At 31.7% G+C, this 27,486-nt stretch overlaps 1 protein-coding gene across 6 annotated transcripts in view; it reads right to left on the bottom strand.

Annotated features, from left to right (window-relative positions):
* LOC136035456 (homeotic protein ultrabithorax-like) overlaps positions 1-27,486 on the bottom strand; it is a 156,114-nt gene that overhangs the window by 17,574 nt on the left and 111,054 nt on the right. For 4 of the 6 annotated variants that reach the window (XM_065717276.1, XM_065717274.1, XM_065717275.1 and 1 more), the window contains exon 4: positions 5,051-5,189. Coding sequence is in view for 2 of the 6 variants with exons in the window: in XM_065717273.1 (XP_065573345.1) it covers positions 4,316-5,117 (802 nt within the window). In the remaining 4 variants the exon portion in view is untranslated. Of the gene's footprint in view, positions 1-4,315; positions 5,190-24,260; positions 24,397-27,486 lie in introns of those variants that run through there. The other 2 variants (XM_065717273.1, XM_065717272.1) reach the window with 2 other exon arrangements.

The raw sequence follows: 27,486 nt of genomic DNA, 5'->3' as shown, positions 1-27,486 counted from the left end.
GGTCCTAAAATGTTGCACGAGGGCTCATTCTAACTGAAATTAAAAGTTATAGTGTGCTTTTTAAGTGACCAAAAATTGGAGAGCACCTAGGCCCCCTCCCACACTCATTTTTCCCCAAAGTCACCGGATCAAAAATCTGAGAAAGCCATTTTATTCAGCATATGAAAAGTCTTTCCAAATAATAGTTAGGAGCAGCATTAAAACTTAAAACGAACAGAAAATATTACGCATATGAGGGGTTCACCTCCTCGTAATACCTTGCCCTTTATGCTAAAGTATTTTTTAGTAATTTCAACTATTCATTCTACGGCCTTTGCGATTCAGGGGTCATTGTTAAGGAATTGGGACCAAATTTAAGCTTTAGTGTAAAGAGCAAGGTATTGACGAGGGGGCGAACCCCCTCATATACGTAATAAAAACATACAAATATAGAAGTTCGTTACGTAAGTTAATTCGTAAGTTACGTATATTTTTTACTAATAAAAACGTTCGTAAAAAATTAAAAGTTCTTGTTGCCTTTTTAACTAATCAAAAAATTGGAGGGCAACTAGGCCTCCTACCCCCACTCCTTTTTTCTCAAAATCTTCGGATTAAAACTATGAGAAATCAATTCAGCCAAAAAAATAAATATGCAAATTTCGTTTTAATTATTTATGTGCTGAGAGCCAAAATCAAAACATGTATTAATTCAAAAACGTTCAGAAATTAAATAAAAAAAAAGTTTTTTTTTAACTGAAAGTAAGGAGCGATATTAAAACTTATTAACGAAAAGAAATTACTTCGCATATGAAAGGGGCTGTTCCCTCCTCGACGCCCCGCTCTTTACGCTACCGAACTTTAACTCTTTCTCTTAACTTTACATTTTAAAATAGTAAAAAAATTTAGCGTAAAGAGTGGGGCGTTGAGGAGGGAACAACCCCTTTCATATGCGGAGTAATTTCTGTTCGTTTTTAAATTGTAATGTTGCGCCTTACTTTCAGTTAAAAAAACTTGTTTTTTTATTATTATTTAATAACATATAAGCAGAAATGTTCCAAAATGACGAGATTCCAGGAGGGTTTGGGGGTGGATCAAAAGGCATCCACTATCTGACTTGCTTGATTTGAAGCATTTCCGTGTAAATTGTTTAATTAGTATTCCTCACATTATGCTTTTAATTAAAAGTAAACCTAAAACTGTAATTTCATAATTTTCACACTCAGGAAAGCAATATCCCACGTTGATTCCAGTGCAGTTTTCACTTACACTGTCACCAGTCTATCATTCAAAAAAAAAAATGAAAAGAGAAAAGAAAAAAAACTTTTGAAAACCAATCTCGGCCTAAAAATCCGTCAGATTAAAAAAAAGTCCTTCCAGGTCTGCACCCAGGTCCCATGGGATCTGGGTCCAGATATTTTGCCTCCCCTGTCACTCTTCTTGATGGCTCTATATATATATATATATATATATATATATATATATATATATATATATATATATATATATATGAAAAATTGAATTAATCGGAAAAATTGGAATGAATCGGAATTATTTGACTTCTTAACGGTAAAACTTTGGGTCATTTTAGTATGTACTGCAGTAGCTTTAGAAAATATTATTAGAAACTTGTTATAATTTATGAGTAATTTTTTCAAATTCCAGATTTTCATTTTCTACAGAAAATATATCAGAATTAAACTTCAAAATTAATACCTCGTCCAGTACTAAAATTTAATCTCAAATAGACAAACATGGACAGTCAAAAAATACTCAAGATAAAGTTATGTTTCCATCACCCTTACTTCTTTACAACTACTCCTGTTATGTAAAAGCTAAATTGAGTGCTATGTTGATATTGCCTCATAAACAATATTCACAGGTAAGTCATAATTAAGATTTACTACAGGTATATCCATAAATACTCAATAAATTTGAAAGTTTGACCATATAGCTGTCCTTAAGACGTCTTAACGGTATTTGAAGAAAATAGTTTCATCAATGAGTTTCCTCACGGAGCATAAACTGCATTAAAAAATTAATAAGGATAGATGACATAATGTAAAAATTGAGTAGCATTTTCCCTTCAAACATCAAAATTTTAATTTAGAGTATAGGAAACAAACTTTCCGATATTTATAAGCACAGCCGAAAAACTTTCTACTTCTAATATATTTTAAATATATTTTGATCACTTCAAAGACTAAATCACATTGAACTAAGTTGTCCATAGCCCTTTTTGCATTAATGTCTTGAACTTGAGGAATGTCAATTTAAACTTTTCAATATATTTGAAACTAATAAAGGAAGGGGGTGGGTCGGGTATATGTCTTTTATTAGTATCTATAATTTAACTTGCTACATGAAATAGAGGTTAGAATATAAAAAGGAAGAATTTCTTTTAAGTGGAGGCAAGAATATAAATTTTTTTCTGCATAGCTCCCCCTTCTCCTGGAAGAACTCTTGGTATTTGCTCTCCCCTTTGGTGTATGCTTGAAATGTATCATAGCATAGGGTTAGAAAAGCAGCTCAACTAAACATGGCTTGGTTAATAGGAATGATGTTTGGTTACATTAAAAGGATAACTGAGGGAGTAACTAGAGGTTCAAGTTTATCATACTAATGCTTCAATGATAGAAATTTGTTGGCTTAAATAAAATTGAAAATATAAATATCTTCATTTTGATATCCTTGGTATTTTAAGTCAATTAAAAAAAAAAAAATGTTGAACGTGTATGCCTTTTCTAGGAGTTGCCAGACGAGTCTTTATGGCATAAAACTTGTGAAATGCTGGATAAAGAACTAGCGGTATATTGGTGCAGTAAGACAAATTCTATAGAATCCTACTCTTTCGTTCCTTCTGAAAGTACGCACATCGTACAAAACTCCTAAAAAGGCGAAGAAAATTAAAATTGAAGCTACAAGTTCGGATAATTCTTACCATATTATAAATTGTAGTATATCTAACATCAAAATAAGGTTTTTCTCATTTAATAATATTAATTGCTAATAAAGCAAGAAATATTATTTCTAATCATTAGATACAAGTTAAAATCTATTACGGTTCTGAAAATAGGATATAAATAAAATTATACTACATAACGGTCATCAAATGGCGTCCATGCTTTTTTTCTCAAATGTAGCCAAAGCTGCAGTTATTAAAATTAGATGAGAAAAATAGCCCTGAATAACAATCTTTATTACTTGTATCATTATTTCAGTTTCGAATTTAACACACATATTTTCATACATCTCTACAACATAAAATAAAAAGGAATTAAAATTTCCTTCCTGAGCAAATGATCTGAAGAAGCTCAAGGATTGGGAGGAATTCTAAAATTCCTTTCCTCTGTCTGTAATGCCTCATTAATAAGTCGCTCAAAATCCTATTTTGAATTATCTCTACGATTTTAGCGTTATTTTATTGACTTTTAGCTTTGTACATTTATCAAAAATAATCAACAAATAAGAATTATTACAAAAAAGGACAAAAAACACTGCGACCCACTTTTAGAAAGAAAAGAAGAAAAACTTGATTAACTATGCCCGGACATGCTTATAGACATTGTCCTACTTAACCACATAAAAGAAATTGACAAACTAAGTTTATCCCCTTGGATCATTTATTTAATGTAGTAAAAAACTTTTGTAAAACCTCTTTTTAATTTTTTTTTCTTGCAGTTGTTTCACTGGGTTAGTAAATTCGTCATCTGAGTTTTGTGAAGTAGGTTAGCAGAGAAATTATTAGTACTGTTAGTTGTATGGCAATTATACTGTTTATCATTGACTTGGGCTGTGAAAATGAACCACAGAACAGAAGTATGAGTTACGCTAACAATAATAAGATAACTGAATGAAACTGAATACGACGGGAAAGATAGAACAGCCGAACATTTAGTTTGGCATTAGTTTTGATAAATGAAGTTATGGAAAATCACGGTATTGTGTTTGATTTTTTTTTTTTTTTGTCTTCTTGATAACTAAAATTCATTTAATATAGTGAATAGCCTAGTAAAAAAATCTTAAAAATTTGAAGACGTTTGCTTCACTGCTGTTAAACCCACTTTTAAGTATTTCACCATCAAAATGTAAGTTTAAACAGTCTATAATCAGTACGCAATGGATGTTGCACATTCTATAAGGTTGTTGCATAATGAATAAGTTATCAAATTAAAAATCCCAGGTACTAAATTATTAGTTTAAGTAAATAGCGTATGCTCAATAACTTCTTTTTTCTGGTGCAGCCAAACATTAAAGCATGAAGTGGCAAATGTAAGTGACATCATCTTTAAAAAAAGAACAGCTCACATACTTTAAGATATTTAATGATGTTACTTACCAAACTGACTTTTCATCCATGGATAAAGATTGGAATCCCCACTTCCTCCCCCCTGCTCTTCATTTTCATCAGAAGAAACATCATGGCTGTCCTCGTTTCCGGATCCAGATCCAATCTGCGATTGAGAAATAGGGGGTGGCTGAGCACACGATGATTGTTTGGCTGATTGTCTAGGGGAGAAAGATTTATTTTCTCCAGGAGTGGGGTCTTCTTCCCTTTTTGATACAGGACGAAGCTGGTCAAGATCTTGTATTATTGGCTGTGAGCATTGGGGGTCCATTGAAGGAGGAACGTTATGACTCGTTGGTTGAACGGCGTTGATAGACCGCGCCTGATAGGCATGGTACATCGCTCTGTCACCTTCAGGGTAAGCGGGGTGTGGGGGTTTATAAGCTGTTTCACGGGAATTTGAAGAATAATATTGAGCATTATTGTTATTAGTTACTGGGCTATAGTAAATGGAATGACAATTTCTAGAAGCACGTGATGCATTTGAATGACTGTATTCTTGGTCCCTACCACGGGAACCAGGAGATAAGCGACAATAACCTGACTCACTATACACTTGAGGGCCCTGTACAGCTCCAACATAATTTTGGCTTATTGCACTAGGTCCATAATAAGATTCTGACGACCATTGGTAATTACTTGCTCTATATGGGTCATGTAGAACCATTTGGTTCGGTGTGTTTTGGACGGCTGGTCTGTTTAAGTCGCAGCTAACCTCACATGGCTGCTGATGCGAAAACGAATGAAAACTTCCTGAGTCGTAGCTCTGCGCACTGAGGTAATATGAACTCATAATCACGCTTATCCAAGGCACCTTTGACTTTTCATCAAGTATTAATTAGACTTCGCACTTCAACAAAGGAGCCTAAAAAAAAAGAATGCTACTAAGTCGTTGTCCAAAAACAGTATCAAAAGGGTTTTTATCTTTAGACCACTATGCCGTCGAAATTCTTAGAACACATTATATTTTTTGAAATTCTTTACATTAAGAAGAGTCCAGAAAACAATTGAGTTATTGACCGTTTTTGTAAAAAAGCTTGTTGCTATTACTTAAAATATCTTAGTTATGTTGAATATTACTAATCTTAATTAATACAGGGCAACATAAGCAGTTTTCCCGATGCTGGAAATTAGAAAGGATCAGAAATTTAGAAAGTATACAATACCAATTAATAGTGGTTTTATTAAATGGCGTGTGTCAAAGGCTATGACATACGCGTTACTAAAGGTTGTAAAACCAAAAAATCTAGTTTTGAGTTGAACGATTGTAAATAATAACTGTGAATAACCAGCCAACGTACTAATAATTCAAATTCAATTAAATACAATCGCTAGGTTCAATTAACATCCAATACCTGTCATGCTTAGCTTGTGAAATCTGTTTGGACTGCCCTTTTTACTACCCATATATTATAAAGAGCATCATATTTGTTTCCCTTTTAAACGACCGGACAGTGCTTCACAAAATGGCTTAAAAATCTTTTTGAATATTTTAAAAGATACGGGGGAGGGGGCATTTGAAAAATCATCCATTTTTGGGGATTTGTTCGATCAAATTGTCAGTCTACCCAGGGGATAGATCTAAAGCAAAATCTTGGGGAATCCAATGTGGCGAGGGTGCCTACAAGCAAAATCATTGGGGGAGGCCTTATGTGATAAGGGTACCAAAAGTCGGTCAAATTGACAAATTTATCTTAAAAAAGAGTGAATAACAGAAAAACATTAAGGAATGAGGAATAAAATATTTGGGGGGGGGGGTTCAGGGCCCCTCTGGATCCGTCAGTGAGTCCGCTTTCCTGTTTTGCATTTGCGGCTTATCTTTTCGAACAAAGTTGTCAGTGTATAATTGGTCTTTTATTTCAGAAGCATCACAAGTTTGATATTTATTGGTTTTTACCAAGTATGGGTTAGCTTGAAGCTTAATATTGGTGAGCTGCTTACCATTCTTTGCTGGATTTGATAAGGAGTTTGGTCTTGAAAATAATAGGTAAATTTGCAGTTTCCAGTATAATTTAGGTAGGATAAAGGTGAATGCGTCACTTGATATCTTTTCAATGTACTTTTATAATTTAATAATTACTATTCGGGGAAATTGCAATTTGAGCCCTTAAAGGGTTCAAATTGCATTATTATTTTCATTAATTTTAATAGTAAAATGTTATTATGAAAACAAATTTATATGAACTTTAAAGAGCCTGGAACCCCTTAAAAATGACATCACGGCAAAACTGACGCCATTTTTGAGGGGTTTCCTGCGCTTTTCAAAAAAAAATTTGCAAATCTGATTTCATGATAAAATTTTACTTTCAAGACTAATGAAAATAATAGCCTAATGAATCATGAATCAGCTACAAATGGCAATTTCTTGTCTCAGGACAGTTAAAAAAAACCAAAAAAACTTTTGGTTACTATGTGCTGTTTCGAGCCCTTTAAGAGACCAAAATATAATTTCCTACAGAAGTGACTATTGGATTATAAAATAGAGTCAAGTGATGCATTCACTTTCATCCTAAATAAATTATTTTGAAACTGCAAATATACCTAACAATATTATTATATGTGCAACAAAGAACAAAGCCAAAAGAAAAGTTTACGGTCCTCATTATTCTAATTTTTTAATACATATAAAAGGAGAAGTACCTACCTCGGTATTTACTCGTGATTACTACGGTAACTGGTATATTTCAGTCAGTCTAATAAAATCCGACGTGTACTTTTCTGTAGGGACTCTTTACTAGGTCTGAATTCAGATTGGATATAATAAAGTCATTTTAAATTTAAGCTTAGCGCTGCTGCATAATGAAGATTGATTGTTGGTGACACAAGAAGATTCAGATAAAGCCTTAGTTAAGACATCAACTTTACCGAAGAAAAATAGTCACTCATTCTATTGGTTTTCACTCGATTCTTTACTGTCGCATGTTTTAACAGTGAGGCTGAATTATGCGAGAATTCTTTGACAGTGTTTAATCTTCTGCCTTTCGAGCAGCGAATTTGAAAGATGGACTTAATTTTCAAAGTGGTAAAAGCGACCAAAAGCAATTTTGTATTTTTTGAAGTTTTTATGTGTGTGCTAATTATTGAAAACTAAGCATTAAATCTCTTTATTACAGGGTAATTTCAGGACGAAACTAGAGGGTGTTAAAAGCTTTAACTCTTCGAAGACATCTATGCAAAGCCTCTAAATATTAGAAAATTAAAAGGGTGTTTTGAGAACTCACCTGCAAAGGTAAACTGAAAGACAGCCTCTTGATAAATTGGTATAATTGACAAAAAAAGCTTTTTCTACCGTAAAATTTATTTGACAATGTATATACTGGCTTTCAAGGTCGTATCCTGGATTTTAGTAAGGGTTTTTTCGAGGGGGGGGGAGGGTGACAAAAATTAAAAGTTCAACAAAAGGTATCCCTCCCCCCTGGATACGGCCTTGAAAGCTTTGATCCACTTAAGTAATTTAGGTGAGATTCCTTGAAATATGAAAATACTGTGAAAAATGTTTCTTCTTTATGATGTGAAACTCCACAAAGAAATAGAAAAAAAATAGTTTCTCCCAAACTAAAATATGTGCTCTGCTTACCAAAAAACTTGCAATTCGTAGGCTTTTGAAACAACAGACGTGTTTTCCAATAGTTTCTGGTAATGAACAGTAGGCACCCATGCCAGTTTATAACCCATACCAGTAGCAACTGGAACTCTAAAAAGGAGAAGGTATCCCCCCTTACATCTAGGATAATTTCTGTTTTTTTATTATATTTTAAAGTCACTCTTTACTCTCATTTCCTTGTAGTTAGTATATAGTATATGTAGTTAATATTATGACATCAGCTTACAAAATTAGGTCTATAGCCTTACATCAACCTTTACAATGTTATGAAACCTTATTACTCCCTCAAAACATAGCTTTCAATAAAGCAGATTACCAAGCACTTCCATAATAAAAATCCGAATTGACTCAGAAAAAGATTGATCGATTTGTTAAATGTACAATCTGGCTAAAACAAAGAAAAAAGAATATAAAGAAAAGAAAAAGAGAAGCATATCCTATGTGCAAAATGACAGTATAAGCAAACTTAAGCTCATTAATTACATAGACTGAGAAAAGCTAATGATAATATCATTCAAATTTAGCATCAGTACTGGTCGGTGAGAATATGTCCTCTTTTCCGTTGGAAAGACTTGTCTACAGGGAATTGCTGATTTGCAGGAACTCCGTGATATGCATAAAATACATTCTCTAGATTGGTTTAGCCACTAGGTAACTATTGCTTCAGTTTTTTAGGACTCTATTTTATCTTCTGTATGGGGGAGGAGGTATTCATGAATAGGGTGAGTTTTATCCTATGAAGTAAATTGCGGGGGCAGGGGGCTGAATCCCTCGGATTCTTTTTCCCCTAGATTTTGAAGAATACCTTTCTTGGAGGAACGTTTATAGAAAAATATTTTTTGTCGTATTTTATTGGATAATGGAAAAAAAAATATTTGCCCCCTTTACATATCGAAAAATACACCCCTCCTCTCTAGATTTTCCTGAATTCACGCCATTGGTTTCACCCAGTGTATTTTATTGAGTTAAGTTTCAGTTATTATGAAGGTGTCGTTTAATTGAAGTAAAGTTCTTTGCTTTGTAGTATTTCTAGTGCCGATTTAGCTCCTATATTGTACGGACCTTCTGGAAAATTTCACTTTTACTTTTAAAATCGCTGTTTTGTTTTAAGAACACTTAACTAATGGGTTAGTTAAATGTTCGAAGTGAAAAAAAAAACTCTTAACTAACATATTTTGCTTATGTGGCAAGGATTTTAAACTTTAGCCGAATTTTAACGAGCTTACATCTTATATTTTTAATTATCATTATTGTTTATCATCAAGCAATATGCTCGTACATTGTCAGATTAATTCTTAGTTTACTTAAGCCTGGACTTGAGTCCGTCGACCTAAAACTACCATTTTAAGTTTGAATGTGTTCGCGTTTGACTGCTTTTGCTTTGGTTGGCCTAATACATCAGAAAAATCGCTTTTTTTTTAATATTATTCGTCTATTAAGATCTGTTCAATTTTTCTTATCTATTTTTGTGTCTTTTTTAATCATGTCGCGGCTTTGGAGTGATAGGAAATATTTTCCTTTCTTATAAAAAAATTGAGAAACTGATCTTATACATATGCTATAGTGACGTAATACGATCATTTATTCAATCAAATCCGAGAGTTTGTACACAGAGGATTTTAGTTTTACTGTTATGTTTCCTGGTTTTGTTTGCTATTAGGTTTATTTTCCGCTCTCTCTCCCCCTCGCTGTCTATTTTTCGATCGGTTCCTCTATCTGTATGCCTGTTTGTGTCTCACTCCCCTTTCTCTCTCTTCTTATCTTTGTCTATTTATCTCTCCCTCTTTATATATATATATATATATATATATATATATATATATATATATATATATATATATATATATATATATATATATATCTCACACACAAACACACACACACACTCTCTATTTCTCCTTTTTTTTTGGACAAAACGCTAGAACGACAAAAGATAACGCAATCTGGTTTTCTACTCAAAACTCTTTTCTAACATAGTGATTACTACAGTGGCAATTGCGTTCTCTCTCTTGCTCTTTCTCTCTCGATCGATTGATCGATCGAGCGCCCTTTCTAATTTCAATTTTAGAGCATTAAAACATGGGTACCCCCAACACATCAGTCTAATAACCAACGGTAAAAAAAAGTACCGTTTTAAAAATTTCGAAGCGCCTAATATTAACCAGTTTTCTTCATTTAATAGTAAATCTAAGTTCTAATTCTTGTCACAATGCTTATGCTGATTGTAATATCATACCAAAAAATATATTTTGGTGGGCTTTAAGTAAGAAGCGATGCGGCTCAAAAGTAGACAAAGCTCTAAGAAGTCTTTATAACAATAGATATATCAAAAGTATCAAATTTTGATGCTGATTCAAAACATTGAAGATTCAGTATTTCCCGTCAAAATTTACGAGCCTGAGAAAATTTGCTCATTTTCTGAAAAGGGGCGGAAACTCCCTCAAAACATCAAGTAATGTTAATAAAATCACACCATCAGATCCAGCTCATTATAGAGCCCCAATAAAAAGGTTTCAAGCTCCTATATACACAAATGTGGATTTTTACATTTTTTTTTTCTCAGAAGAAAGATCACGCCATTTTTCCTCCAAAGTACTTGATATTATGGCCGGTAAAAGACTACTAAGAGGCTACTGACTACTGCTTAAAACAACTGCTAAAACCATTTTCCAATGTAATTTGATATTCACTTTTTATTTCATTTATATATTATGCTTGTATAATAACTGTTATTAATATGCGTTCATTTTTAATTGTTTTTTATTTATCGTAGATCTTTTTTTTTATTAAGTAGTATGGCATCTGTTCTCCTTTATTTTTATCATTTTCGATGCAATGCTAACATATTTTGTCTTCCACCTCTTTTTCTTTTTCCCCGTTTTGTGCTCAGGCGTCCTTTTCAGTTTTGTTTTGTTTGTGTGTTAATCTCTTTTCCGCTTTGTTCCTAACCCGGTTTTTTCACAAACGCACTTTTTTTTCTATTTTAAATTCTTTTTTTCATCTTATACTTGTCTGAAATTTTAATCGAGTGATTTTTCGCAAGATAAGTATTATTGAAATAAATTGTCATTAGATTAATAAATATTCTGCGTAACTTAATTAGTATCTTGCTAAATTAATCCAGTTATTCTGATAATGATTAAAACATTAGCATTATTAAAAGTTATTAAAAACTATGTTTTTGATTTTGTATATATTGCTTTGGAAGCATCTAAAATTTCGTATAAATCATTTCTTGTACACAACCTTCGTGTTATCTTGCTACTTTACATCGTCCAATTGCTTCTGCCATCTATTTGAAACATTCTTTTAAAAAAGATTACCAAAATAGATGCCAGGAATAGATACAAAACCATAAAGCCTGTCTAATTCAAATTAGGACATTTACTAGACATTAGAGTCAATTGGTTTACATTAAACACCTCGAAATGGCTCGTAAAACTCCAAGCCGCTTTAAACCTGAACATTTTTATTGCCATTGAGACAATTTATTAACCACACCGTAAAATTTGCGAAGCTTAGTATCATTTTGTTTCTTTATGTGAGTTGCTATTGACATGACTGTTTAGATTAGGCTCGGCATTATGGAAATAATTAAATAAACCATTAAAATAAGATCATATGCTAATAAAAAGTACTTGAAATTTAATGGAAATTATAATAAATAGAAAATACGTATGTTTTGATAAATGTATTATTTAATAGGTTTTTGATGCTCTGTAGAATTCCAGCAGGTTTTATTAATGTCATTTTAAAAGAGAGTTTGGGAACAAGACAGTTCAAATTTTTTTTATAATTTTTTTAGATTTTATTTTTTTTTCTGATTACGAAACCAGTTACCGGGCCATTTCAACAGATAAAATGATAAAAAATAATCAATCTGTAAAACACTTTTTCAATATTAAAAAATTATATATAACCAGCCTACAATGTCAGACAATTTTTAACCATGCCTGTCTCTTTACGCTAAAGTCTGACTCTTTCTCACAGCTCTACTTTAAATAAAAACGTATATAAGGGGGGTAGTAACCCCTTTATATACGTAATAACTTCTAATTATTTTAGGTTTTAATGATGTTCCTTACTTCCAGCTGAAAAAACTTTTTTATTTATTTTCTCATTGTTTGTTTTTAAATGATGCTAGAAAATCCTCCGACCCCTCTATGGAAATTTTCTTCCCTCATGATAAATTCCTCCACGGAAAAATCCTCCTACCTAACCCCCTCCCACCGATCCCCCACTTAACGTAAAGAGTCCCTCTGAAAACGTCTGTACACTTCCCAATAACCTTACTATTTGCAAACAATAGTCAGAGTTTTTCAACTATGTTGAACAAAATGGCTACCTTAAAATTTTGATCCAGTGACTTTGGGAAAAATGAGCGTGGGAGGGGGCCTAGGCTCCCTCCAATTTTTTGGTCACTTAAAAACGGAACTAGAACTTTTAATTTCCGCAAGAATCTGGCTCGATACGATCACGCTTGGGGAAAGAAAAAAAAAGCAAAAAAAAAACCATATAAACACGCATTCGTGATCTGTCTTCTGGCAAAAAATACAAAATTCCACATTTTTGTAGAGAGCTTGAAACTTCTACAATAGGGTTCTCTGATACGCTGAATCTGATGGTGTGATTTTAGATTCGTTAAGAGTCTATGGCTTTTAGGGGGTGTTCCTCCCTATTTTCTAAAATAAGGTGAATTTTCTCAGGCTTGTAACTGTTGATGGGTAAAACTAAACTTGATGAAACTTATATATTTAAAATCAGCATAAAAATGCAATTCTTTTGATGTAACTATTGGTATCAAAACTCCGTTTTTTAGAATTTCGTTTACTATTGAGCCGGGTTGCTCCTTACTACAGTTTGTTATCACGAACTGTTTGATAAAGAGTCTGAAAGGTATGTTATTATCGCTATATTTTAGAAATTGTTTACAAGAGATTTAGGTGTTTTTCTAAAAATAGTAATAAATAAATGACATTTTATTTATCAGTTTTTTTTTCAAATCCATTTTTAGAGTTTCGATTACTATTGAGCCGGGTTGCTCCTTACTACAGCTTTTTACCACGAACTGTTTGATTCATATTGTGAGCTTAGGTCCATTATCTTATTCCGTGTGAGGAGATAAAAATAAATGTCTCCGCATTGATTGGAAGGACCTCTCATGAAACGTTGGAAAATTTTGCCCTAAGAATTCATTCTTTGAGGTTTCAGCACTCCTTCCCACCAAAAATACCCACAGACCATCCACTCAACCCCATAGGTTGGTTTATCGTAAAGCAATATTATATAGCCGTAAGTAGTACTGTGTATACATTCTGTGTAATGGTCATCCATTTTATGCGGAATTTTCTATACTTGGGAACACTAGCGGCATCATGCGGTAGTATGACTTCTAAAACCATAAGAAAATTTGGTAGAGCTGTTTCGATAGTCCTAAGTCTAATGGCGGTCGCAGAGTTTTTTCTCTATAGCATTTTGGCTCTGTTTGGGCCAAAGTTTTGACACATTGTTATAGTAAGATCTGCAACTTGTAGATATATATATATATATATATATATATATATATATATATATATATATATATATATATATATATATATATATATATTATTGCGCCTCCTGAGCTTCAGAAAATACTCTTTGTTCATTAAAAAAATGGAAAAACAAAAAAATCCCCCCCTTAATAGCTTGCGAATTGACGCCCCGCGGCTTGGCTATTTTAAATTTAGCGAAACTTGTATATTTGGAGTTATCATAAAAAAGAATATTAGTTTGACACGTTTATATTTATCAAAATTTTTGAAGTTTCAGTTACTATAGAAATACATAGTTTTTTACTAGCAGTTCATTATCATGATCAGTTTGATATCTCATCTAGGGAAGTGTTTGTGGAAAATACATTGTAAAATAATCGGTATAAAATGCTTTCCTAGAGCCATTAAAAAAATTCTAATGATGAATTTTACAGTTGAAAGATTGAACTGTAAGGTCTTTTGAATTAATACCTTAAAAAACATGAGCAAGTGGATTATTATAAAATTAGTTTATTATGCATTTAAACGTATTTTACAACTTAAAAAACAAAAGGCCGAAAAAGATTGCTTTCGCTACGGCTTTATAATTTTCAGTAGATATACAAAAGCTTGAGTCTTGTTCAATTATACAAAACTATGTAATGAAAATCATGAATAAAGGATCTATAACATTGTAAAAGCACAAAAGATATTTTTAATCTTCCTGAAAGCAATCAATTTTTTTTGTAATAAGTTAATAAAGTGAGAATAAGAAATTTCGTGTCGTTTGGAATTTAGCACTTATCTTTTACTTAACTTTCTATGTTTCTTTTTTATGCAGAAAATTACTTTAGTTCAGCATAACACTCATGTCCAATGTAAAAAATTTAAATTTTATTTCTATGCTGAATTACATTTCTGGTTCAATATGAACGAGGAACCCCATTAACTTTTGATCTGTTCAATTACATTACAGAAAATCGTAACAGCAATAAATCTTGGGATCTGTCAATATTCAAAGCCTGGCTCCTCCTACAGTCAGGATAATATGTAGAAATCCAAAAATTCGAATTAAGTACATGCTTTAAACTGAAATTATAGGTGTCTCTACCGATTTTCAAGAGATTTGATTGGTTCATTAGAAATGACATGCTGAAAATGGAATCTATGAGATAGCATAATATCTAATGCTTGTTTGAGTTTTCGGGACATGTGATAAAACATGTCTGCGTGGCAACAAAATTTAACTATTGTTGTGATATAATATAATTCTTAATTAATAAAACTAAGACGCTACACTTAAATATAAAATTTAACTGTGACATGACATTTGCCATATAGGCTATCCTTACGGCAATAATCAGACAGAAAAAATGCCCCTCCCTTCGCTTTCTTTTTTTTAAGCATTTTTTGTTTAATCCTAAAATCAAACATATGTGATAATCTCAAAAAATAGTATTTTGTGTCACTATGTGTATGTGTACAGGTGTTTCTTTGTTTTCACCTGTTCTATATTTTTTTGCGTATGTTTAAGTGAGGGCGTGTTGGTTCTTTTAGCTGTGATTGTCTCGTTGCTATAACCACTTTTGCAATTCCGTGCTAAAAATAATTAAGTGTCCCCAGTTTATTTACTAATTAGTTTATTGTTGTTCTTGTCTAAAATAAAACTAACTAGTTCTTATACATAATGACATGCCAATTCTGTGGCTTGCCATGATTCGCTCTAATAAATAAATAAATAGCTTTAAGGGCTGTCAAACTGATTGAGTATAGCGTTCCTAAGTAATTGAGTTTGATTTGTTTGTATATTTTTGATTTTAGGGATACACATATAAAAACATGTTATCCCTCCTCCTATCCTCATTTCTTTGACAATATGTTTAACATTGATGTAAGTTGCAAAAGTTTATTGGTGCCTCTGCAAAATATTTGTATGAAAAAGAATCTTCTAAGTCAGGGGCATCGTTTTGTCTCTAATTTAAGTGTTTACAGTTTATGTAGGTTGATAACTGAAATATATAGCGATCATAAAAGTCTCAGGACAATTCAATCTGATAGCCATAGATTTAATAATTTGGTGTCATTAAGTTTACAATAAAGAAGATATGCTATACAAAAAAAAAAAAAAACAAGAAATCGAGCAATTGCTGCTTTTCGAATATAAACATATGTAAGATGTTATCCCGTATTAAATAATAGCATAAGATTTCTTATTTGCTATAATATGTCATTTTGTCCCTTTACTCGAAATGAAACAGAATATTTAAAATTTCAGCAACAGTAATCGATAAAGTAAGAAAGATTTCTCTTATAAATTGTGGGAATCTTTTTAGAGGCAATTGTTTTATGGAACCATCACTCTGGATCTGTCTTTCTTAAAGCGGAACAGTTGATTTAAGTGATTTCTTATTTATCTTTTTTTTGTTTTTTTTTACTGTAGGTTGTTGTTAGGTTTTAGTTACTTCATAAGAGGTAAAAGAAATTTGTTTTGATCGGAACAAGAACTGTTTCAAACAACTCGTTTTGACTTGCGCCAATAGTAACCAAAACTTTGAAAAAGGGAAATTTTTTATTTTTTATTCTAAGAATAGAATGAGTTCTTGGGAAAATCACGGTACAACGAAGTAACTTTGATAGCTAAAAAAAAAAATACAAAACCTCGATTTTTTTAGAAGGATCGTAACAGATGCGTGTTTATTTTTTTTTTTTTTTTTCATGACTGGTAGTATCAAACTTGTGGTCGTAGATTTGATTTTAAAGAATAATTTTAAAAGACATTATCTGTTTAGGAGGGAGACTGACATCCTCATCAAAAACCCTCCATCACCCTCTCTTCTGTCTAAATTTTGACTTGTTATCTCCAGCGGTTCAAGAACAAATTATGTGACAAGATATTACAAAATCCTTTGAGAATTTATCGCTTATTAAGTCAAATTTGCTTAAGGAAAAGTTTTTTTTTGTTCAGATGTCTAAAAGGCAATCGGAAAGGTTAAATTTTAGGGGTAAATCTCTAAAGTTTCTCAAATAGACATTTAGTCTCTTCACTGCAGTAACCTCAACAAAATTGGATAAGGTGTGTTTATTCTCTTTTGCAAAATAGCTCAAAATAGTTAATAAATAGATGATAAGCTACTTCCCGTTTTTTTTAATTTGATAATTTTAAAGATTTTTAGAAATCCAATTTATATACATTGTTTAATATTATCTGGTTTCCCGAAGGCATTGCTTCTCTCTGGCGTAGATGAGGAGTGCCACTATATACAATAAGATTTGTTCGAAGAATCGCCTTGACAGTTCTGGAAATGATAACCTTATTGTTAAATTTTATGTTTTGGAGCCCCTCCCCCCTTTCCCATAGATATTTTGTGGAGTACATTTTTTTGTTATTATTGTTACTTTCAGAGAATTGGTCTATGATTATTAAATGAAAACAGAAAACTGGGTTTAAAAGAGGGGGCACTAGCCCTCTTTCGCATTTTAGAGAGCCTTGTATTAAACAGCTTGAAGTGGAAATCTGTCAGAAAAGAGAGACCTTGGTAAATAGGAACTAAAACTATCAAAAACGGCATTTTGATTACAATAAAAGCAACAACAAATGTATCGGTTTATGCTGACACTCTTTTAACTTTTAGAAGTTGGAATTAAACTCCTCCAAAATGAGATGGGACCTTGGTGGAAACTACTCAATGAAATTCAATATGCTTGAGGGCGTAAGCCACTATATACAAAATGTAAATTTTTGTTTTTCTTATGAAGTGAATGAATATTCATATGATTATGGATTAAATCACTGATCTCCCTCCCTTAAGAAGAATATATATCTTGTACAAAAGTTAAATCTTGTTTTAAAGGATCGAGTATAAAAGGGCGCTCCCTTTTCTCACATTTAGGTTAACCCTTGGTATGTTATTAAAAGCAAACAGAAATTAAATAAGAACAATGCGAAGCCTTTTCTCTACATGTTTGACATTAAAACCTACAGCAATCATAGATTATTCAGCCCATGAGGGAGATGGATTTGCCCCCTCCTACCGCGCTAAAGTTTTAATTTTTATCCTCATTCTTTAAGAACGAAAGCTCAAACACAAAGACTGTCGGATTATGTTTAAAGCACTATACAACTTTAGTATTAAAAGGTTGGAGTTGGGGGGGCAGTCCCCATATTAAAATATGATTTATATGGTTCTAAGTTTTAATATCCCTCTTTATTTTTACATTAAAAAAAATCGTTTTTTGTTTTTTCAATTTCATGAAAACTCTATCAGCTGGCTAGTAGCATTTCTTTTTGTCTTAAATTCTATACTTAGCGTAGTTTCTTTTTTTTCCAAAAATGATATGAAATAGTCATTAGAAAATATTAAAATTTGGAACCACTTAAGCAGAGCACCAACTCAAAGAACGACAGTCATTTATTGGAAAAAATACTGTTTTCCAAAATTCTCGAGACCTTTTAAGCATCCCCAGCTAAAATGAAAATACATTTTGCTATTAGTTTTATTTTATTTTAAAGATGTCTGGTTATCTAATCCAAAAGTCTTGTTGATTTAACTTGGATTCTGACAATGCTAAATTAGGCAACTAGCTAAGTTATTACACTTTAAAATTATATACTGAAACAGGAAAGATAGACTGCCATGCCAATGTATTTTTTTGTAAGTTTTCTAAGTACATAAATTGAAAGCTTTAACAGTTGATTTATGTTCTATATATTAGCTCGTGGTGTCTGGCAACATGCCCTGCTAGGCTTTCACATATGTTTTCATGCCAAGAAAGAAATATTCTCGAGAACAGAATTCCAAGATAGTCTGTTAAGCATAAAGAGATATCTTATAGAACCAAGAAAGCACAATTATTAGTTTGATCATTTAAAAAACCAACACATAAATTAGCCCGATAGAGGGACATAGTGGCAAACAATGGTGACCAAAATTTTTCCAAGGAAGGGAGGGATGATCAAAGCAAACCTTATAACGCCACAAGTATTATACATTCTCCGAAATTTAAATACATTTCCACTGTTTGACCATTTTCAGTCTTCCATGAGTAGTTGGCTAATATTCTCCTCCCCCCCAAGGTTGCCCTTATTGGCTTTCACCTCTGAATATTCTTATTTTTTACATCTGTTGCTAAAAATTTCTGCTCCCGTGAAAAGCAGTGAAAGCTTTTCACTGCTCCCTTCTCCAACACAATTACAGTATAAAATATTTTTGGCTCGACGTGATAGCTTCGGGGAATATTTGTTCAACAGCGTTAAACAAAAAATATATCAACAGAGCCTAAACAGTATTCTTTGCAGAAAAGGTTTTTTTGTCGGAGCTTCGTGAAATCTCTCTCTCTTTTTCTCTCTCCCCTCCCTCTATCAATATTTATGTGCGAGTGTGCAATTAAGTGCACGTGTGTTTGAATGTGTGTACGTCTATGTTGGGAATATTTGTCAAAAAAACAGCTCAAGACAGAAAAGTAAAAGAAACTGAAACAATAGTCAAGAATAAAAAAATCAATGAAATAAAATTCCGACAACTTGACTTGAAATGATGCCATGATGCACTCTAATTTTAAAATATAGCCATTGCCAAAGCATCGTGTTGATTTTAGTAAAGGAATTCTAATTTTTAATAATTAATCTTTTAGTAAAGGAATTTCCAATTCTACTAACAACTCACTGCAGCACAACACTGCCTAGGGCCTACGCAAATCTGTCTGCCAATTATTTGACTATATTTACCTCGTTGTTCAATATTCCTTGACATATATCTTTGAAACAGAATGGTTTCTTTTTATTTATGTTTTGTATTAAATGATTTTTCGCAATATAGTCATATATATATATATATATATATATATATATATATATATATATATATATATATATATATATATATATATATATATATATATATATATCATGAAAAGAGAAATCACCAATGCTACAGCACAAACACAAAAAAAAAAAAAAAAAAAAAAAAAAAAAAAAAAAAAAAAAAGAGACAGAAGGAGAAAAGGAAGACTGTTTTCCTAAATTAGTGATTAATATAGACCAGCACTTGAATGAGGCCTTAACCCTACTCATCCATACAATCACATAGGTCAAACAGCATAGCCACACACAATCAACCATAAAGAATAATCCATGGACAGGCAGTCATGTCGTCAATAAGTATAAGTCGTCATTTACCGAACAATAGAAAAAATAATATAGACAAATAATTCAGAGGCAACACCCAACACAAGGGCTCATCAGGAGAATACACTGGCCTATATAGGGTTTCGCCACTCTAAATTCTCTACCCAGCACAGTGTTGTGGCTACCACAGAATATCCATGGCATCCCCGCGTCAGGTATCACCCCCAAAATACATGCCTATGAAGAAAAAAAAAAACAGCAAATGTAAAACAACCAAGTAAAACCAAAACAAGCTTATCCTATTAATATATCCCTCCCTTTAGCAACAATAGGTAAACTAAATATTATAAATTTTACCAAATCACAAATATTAACACATTGCAAAAAACCTGAATGAACTAAACAATTATAGAATTCATCTTTACCATGTCGCTAATTTTTTAAAAAATCCGCTCAATTAGAAACACAATTCAAAATAAATGGCGCTGTGACAACATTTCTCGAACCTCCGAAATTAGTTAAAAATTTCTTTAAGTATTTCTAGATAATTCTTTTGATATTTATTTAAAAGTTCGTTATAATGAAAACTAAATTTTTTAAATTGCCAAGTTAATTTATTTGCAGAAAAACCTCTTGATATCAATTTTTGGCTTAAGATTTTACATCTATTTTTAAAATCAATATAATTACTACAAATCCTTGCATAACGAAGTAACTGTGAGAAAAACGCTGAATATGTGATATTTGAGTGTATATTACTTTCAGGGAATGGGAAACTAATCACTTCAAAATCAAAACCATCCGTTTTATTATACATTTTAAAACTTAATTTATTATTATCACAAATATTAATATTTAAATCTAAGAAATGATCTTCATGACCAGCGCCATGACTAGGCTCAAGAATAAGCTCTGATGGATATATATTTTTAGAAATATCAATGAAATCCTTACAATTTAAGACCAAAATATCATCTAAATATCTTTTATTATTTGACAAAGCATGTTTTAAATTAATTGGATTATTCTTATCCATCATATATTTATATTCTAGTTGACTTAAAAACAAGTCAGCTATAAATGGGCTGGCATTCCCCCCCATGGGAATTCCCATAATTTGCTTGTACAAATCACCCCCAAATCTTATATAAGTATTGTATAAAACAAATTCCAATAACTCAAAAATCATATCCAAGCTGTAACATCTCAAGTTAACTGTAGTATTAAAGCAGTTTGTCCATATAGCTTTTTTATTATAACTGTCTATTTTTAAGAACCTTTTACAAGATAAGAGGAAAGATTTCTTTATAACAGTTTTTAAATTATCAAACACTAAATTAATTGATAAATTAGTATACATTGTCGCAAAATCGAAAGACTCAATTCTTTTAGCTGAAACCATTGTTAAAGAATCTATCACCTGCAGTGAATTATTAACACTCCAATATGGATTAAAATTCGAAAATTTTTTAATACCAGAACAATAGGTTTTAAGTTTATTTACAATTTCCTTTAAAATTAAAGAGAGGTCAGTAGCAGCAATGCGGGTTGGACATTTAGCTGCTCAGCAATAAACCGTGGTTTAGGGGGATTCTTATGAAATCCCCCTAAACTATATATATAAATCCCCCCTATATATATAATATATATATATATATATATATATATATATATATATATATATATATATATATATATATATATATATATATATATATTAACAAATAGTGGATAAAATGCAACGGTAGGGAGGATAAGATACAACAGGGGTGTAATTTGCTATACAACAGGAGGGGAGCGGATGTTCCACCCTACCTCTGTTTACACCCCCCCCCCACCAGACCCCAGTTTGCCCCCCGCTGAAATTTAGTTTCTTCAAAATTATATTTAAAACTAAGATAGGCCTGCATAATTCAAGCTTCCACAAAAACGGGTCAGTTTTTTTAGTCTATTTGTAACTTTATGGTACTATCTAATTATTTCTCAGTTTTCACTCTTATTTTCACTGGATTTGGGATAATTGGCTCCAACTGAGCCCCTCCCCGAGGATTTTGACAAAAAACGCCACTGGGATACAAACAAATTAATTCATGATAACAGGGATTTCAATCTATAAATTTTATCAGATACTCTTAATTTAAGTGAATTTTTTAAATGATTTGTTTCTTTTTTCTGTTGTTTTCACCAAGTGGCCCATGTTACCAATGCTTCTGACCTGTGGTCCTTCTGTAGATGTGGCTTTTTCTTTTCTTTTTTTTTAAACTTTCAAAGCATGGTTGACCCCTGGGAAAACCTAGTATCCACCCTGATAATTTTTAATTTTTGTAGTCGGAGAAATAGATGAAATTAAAGTTTTCCTTTAATGCATATATTTTCCCAATTCCATTTTCTTCTCGTCTTTGCCACTTCCCTTTCTGCTGAACGTAGATACAGGGTATTATAATTCCAGTATGTACATGTAAGGTTTTGACTTTGGGAAACATATCAAAAGGCATAGCAGATAAAATAAAATATTCTGACTGTACCGTTGGACTCCTCTTATCGAGACTAGGGAGTGAGGAAGAAGCCACGGTGAAATTAGATATTTTATTTTTTTCATTCATTCAATGTCATAAAAGGAATATAAAAAAATATTAATAGTCTGAAAAAAAAATCACGAAATCTTTTTTGCTTGCGTTCAGTTAGTCTCATGAGGGATTTAGACTTAAACTAAATTAAGTTACACTGTGATTAAGTTACATCGTGGTCCTTCCCTAATTTAAAGTATATTTTTGTGTTGATTTAGTTTTTGCAGAGGACAGGGAAGAAAACGGAGCTTTTTATGATCTTTGATGTATTCAGGTCTTTTTAATGTAAATTATATAAAGGAAAAAAATTATTCCCAATAATAAAACTTATGCATCGGATGCCAGGACTTAATGGCATGATTTGAAAAACATTCTGAAATTAAATTCAAACAGTTTTTTTTTAAACTGAAAGTAAGGAGCAACACTAAAATTTAAAATAAACAGAAATTGTGCCGTATATAAGGGAGATTGCCCCTTCCTCATCCATCACTCTTTACACTAAAGTTTGAATCTTCGTCCCAAATCTTTAAGAACAAACCCTGAAACACAAGGACCACTGAATTTGAATGAGAAGCAGTTTTTAAAGCTTTTTAACTTAAGCTTAAAGAGCAATGGTTGGAGAAGGGTATCCTCCCTCATATACAGAATATTCTCTATTCATTCTAAGCTTTGATATTGCTCTTTACTTTCAGTGGAAAAATCAAATATTTTTTTTATTTAATTGATGCAATAGAGCTCCAGAACATACAATTTGCAACGACATTTTTTGTTTCTGCAATAGCTGACCTTTTGTTGTAAGTGATTGGATGAATTTGTCCATGTGAAGACTGACTATATATAAATTATGAATAAGCTTAACTTCAAATTTGGTTTTGGGAGTATCATTTTTTATTAAAATCATTCAAATAATTCTTTTCAAAAGTTAATTTATTAACGGTAATTTGGAAGTTTCTTAAAACTTTAATAATAAAAAGCTAATATTAGTGTTCAAGGTTAAAGGCAGTTTTTCCTGAGCTAAGGAGGTGTACCTTTAAGAGGTATGGCACATACGGTTGGAGGAACACTTATCCGTTTATTCTAATCCCTTTTGTATCCCTACCGCTGAATATCTATAGTCTACCTGATTTTGCTAAGACCAATTGAAGAAAAACTAGATAAAGACGTGTAGATTTAATTGATAGAAAGATAGTGTAGCCCCATAGCTTTTGAGTAAAGGGAACTCAGGACATTAAGAAAGGCCTGTAGATATTGACTGCCAAGCATTTCCTGGAAGTTTCATTTAGAAACAGCAATATTATTGAAAAAGTATATTTTCTGAGGATGGGTCATTTTTTGAAATTTTTGCCGATTTTCGACGAAGTAATTTACATATTTAGCTATTTTTGCATTATTTTCATAGCCCTTTCTTCTTCATACGCCATTAATTACAACTTCCAGCTAAATGGGAATGAATGTCTATCTGCACGATTTTTGGGGAAGCAACACTAAAATACACTCTTTGAAGCCTCAGAATCCCTTTCTTCTGAGAAAATTACTGCTATGCATGAAAATAGATTTGTACTAGGTAACTAGGAGAGATGGGGAAATAAGGGGTAACAAGGTGAGCCTTACACCTATAAACCAATACCTATGGCATTTGTACAGCTGCTTTTTTTTATATAGAAAGCTAACCCCTTATCTCCCCATGAACACCCAGTCTCCTTAAAGAAGCTCCAGCTCAATGAAAAAAAAAATTAATATAGAGGTGAAATTTTCCCAGTTAAGGGGTCAAAGTCTCTTAGAACTTCTTGGGGCTACAACAATGATTGACATTAATTAAAGTTGGGTCTAAAGGATATATGCAAAAACAAATATTTGGTCCATAATAATGGACCCTGTAAATTTTGCCTTTAGCTAATCAATTTGAAGGAGAAAAGTGTTAATATTTAAGCGAATTTGATTACATTAAGGTATGCAGATATTCATTAACCTTAAATTCTCTATAATAACCATCAGGAGGTATATCCAAACCGAAGAATCAATGAATTTTTCCTCTCATTATCTTACAAAGGGTCATAAGTCGCTAATTAAATTGACATTAAGATTTATGGATGTTCAAATTAATGGGCTATTCAAAATCTGAGCATACCTTTCCCTTTCCTCGTAGGTTTTCCTAGTAGTCGAGACGCTTTCATTCACTAAAAATGTTTATACGCTAGACCATTAATCTATAAATGCCTTCTTAAAACTAATAATACTTCTCAAACACTTTCCATAACATGGCGAGGTAATTTTTTACTCGTAAAAAAGCGCCCGTTATGCGCGGTAGAAAAGGTTTAGTTATTCGTCACATGGAACTTCAGACCAATGGGAAACCTAGAAGGTTGCTAGGAGGAGACATATAAACCTTAAGATGCTTGCATCTTAGGCCGCGTGACTCATTCTTTATAGTTTTTTATTTTATTCTTTATTATTTCAAGCAATAATGTCTTTTTGACGCAAAATTCGCGTGTTTGGCACTTGCCTTTAGACCATATCACAACAAACCATTAAAATGATATATCGACGCCATTTAATGGGTTTTCTCTGATGTAAATAGTGCAATCTATTTTTATGGCTTAACAAGTGCTCTTTCAGGTATATTCTGGGGTTTTATTAGGCAATAAATTGAATTGGTTGAATTTTGATTAGTGACGAAATGAGATCTATCAAAATAAAGCTTGATTTGCTACTTTATAGCAACGATGGAACTAGTGACATGAACTTTTTTCCTGGCTTTGACTTTTCAAATTCTTTTGATGTAATGGGAGAAAATTGTTTTTTAAAAGAAAAACAGAGTTCATAAGCGGTTAAGGCTAAATTCAGTTCTTAAATAATTTAATAATTTGAAAAATTTCAGAAATAACAAAATTATTGGCATTTCTTATTTTGCTACATTTGTGATTTAAATTCGACTATTGTTTATTTTGATTTATGAACAATTTATGAGTATTCTTTTTTTCTGGACAGTGATTATTTATATACATGACATTCAGAAAATCTACGTAAAAAATGTTATGAATATATGGGGCTCTGTTAAAATTAAAACGTAACATTTAGTATGTTTTATAGCTAAGACATTTTAATAGTATTTATAAAGCAAAATTATTTATAAAGCAAAATTTTTCAAAGCAAAATATTTTTAAGGTCCGAAACTTCTAGATCCTTTCAATTTTTCGTAATTTTTGGGTCTCTTTTATAACTTCACTATTTTTTTTGTGATTTGTTTTGAGTTTGGCCCTTTTTTTTTAAAGCTATGATGTATTTAGTTAAAACCGTCAAGACTTCAAATTAGCAGGATTATAAGCTTTGAAGTCGTAGTCAATGAAAAACCGTTGTCTTAACAAAGACATAGGAATTATAACTATGAAAAGTTAGTCTCAATTTAAATAGAGAAATATATTTGAGAAATATTAAACTTAAATTACTTAAATTAAAATAAAGTTTGACTCTTTCTTGACATATAATATAAAATATTAGTGTATTTTATGAGAAAATAGCAAAATAATTCGAATATTTACATAAGCAGCATTCTATGGAAATGTTAAAGATCCTCACATTTTTATAATGGGTGGATGAAGAGCAATTGACAATTCTATTGGTACAAATTATCTCCATTATCTACAATTAATATATTTTTTTCTTATTTGAAGGAGGTTTAAGACTTAATCAGTTTAAGTAATTTGACAGATAAGAGGAAATTCTATGAGTGGCGATGCAGAGAAAATTTATTCTTCAGGGCTGACTACTTCCCAGGAAGGATGAAGATTTCTATGATTTTTCATTAATTTCTCATGTTTTTTTTTTAATTTGCTCACTATTTGATTTGTTTTTCGAATTTCAGTGTGTTTACATTCCCTTGTAGCCATCTAATACTCAAAGCCAAAATTCAATAAAATTACGTTGAATGTAAATGTAAGTTATTGGATTTCTAAACAATGTTTCCTTTTCAAACAGTTCGTGGTAACAAACCGTAAGTAAGGAGCGACCCACCCTCTGCTCACTGTCACGCTCTTTACGCTAAAGCTTGACTCAATGTCGCAATTCTGCTTTTAAAACAACAAAAACTGTAGCGTAAAGAGCGAGGCGTTGAGGAAGGGACAACCCTTTTCTTATACGGAATAATTTATGCTCGTTTTAAGTTTTGATGTCGCTCATTACTTTCGGATAAACAAAACTTATTTTTATTTATTTATTGTATCTTGGACAATAATAAAAAAAATATGATTGAACACGAGAATTCTGTTTTTTTTTTATTTGACCGTTTTTCCTTTTTTTTCTTTTTGCTTTAAAGAGCTTCTCTCAAGCATAAGCTTTAGCATAATAATTACCAAAGCTATAAGAACAGAAAGAAAATATGTTAAAGCTTATTAGAGGACAAGTTGAAAATACGAACCGAGCTAGTTTTTCAGAAAATAAAACTTGGGTATTCAAGATATTTTAAGAACTCCCAATAATAATAATAAAAATAAAAAATAATAATGAAAAAAATTATAAAGAAAATTGTTTAACAACACCAAGTTGCAAAGGAAAATATATTTAATTTATTATCTTTATAATTTTCGTTTTTCTTTTAGAATTTATCTCCATTGCAAGTACACTTTTTTCTTCCTTTCATTGCTGTTTAGAGCTACATTTACACTTTATAGAACCAACTTTAATTATATATTTACTTGGTATTTTAGGGGCACTTGTGCTGTTTTTTTTTTATCCATGTTACTCTTTGTAGTCTTTTTTGTAATTATCTATTTTATTTATAATATTATTTCTCGCACATAACTGGTATTGGGGAGCAGATCTATAATCCTGATTTTAATTCAGGAGAGATTAGTTACTCAATAGGTAAGAGTCTAACCATGAAAAAAGTTTCTTCTCTGAATCTTCTAAAAGTTTATCCTGACCTTCTAGGACCATTGGTTCGTTACAATCGTCCTCGGGAAGGATGAAGGGCAAATAAACACGCATTTGTAATCTTTATTCAGGCAAAAAATACAAAATTCCACATTTCGGCTGTTGAGAGCCTGAAGGGTTTTCTGATAAGCTGAAACTGATGGTGCAAACGATATTTAATAACAATACCTGCATCAAAATAATAGACTTTCTTGGTGATTTCAAAAATAAAATTCATCAAAATTAATGCTACTCATTAAAAGCTACGAACCTTACAAAATTTTTCTAATTTTGAAATGGGGAGATGACCCCCAAAAAGTTTTTTTTTCCAAAAATCGCCCGATCAAAATCTGAGATTGCTATTTTGTTCAGCTTAGTTGAAAGGTCTAATAACTATGCCTTTTGAGATAATATGACCCTCCACAGCCGCTGGAGAAAGGTCTAAG

Source organism: Artemia franciscana, chromosome 14, assembly GCF_032884065.1.
Source record: "Artemia franciscana chromosome 14, ASM3288406v1, whole genome shotgun sequence".
Classification (NCBI taxonomy): Eukaryota; Metazoa; Arthropoda; class Branchiopoda; order Anostraca; family Artemiidae; genus Artemia; species Artemia franciscana.
Note: the sequence above shows the minus strand (reverse complement) of the source record. Positions and strands in the feature narration are given on the sequence as shown.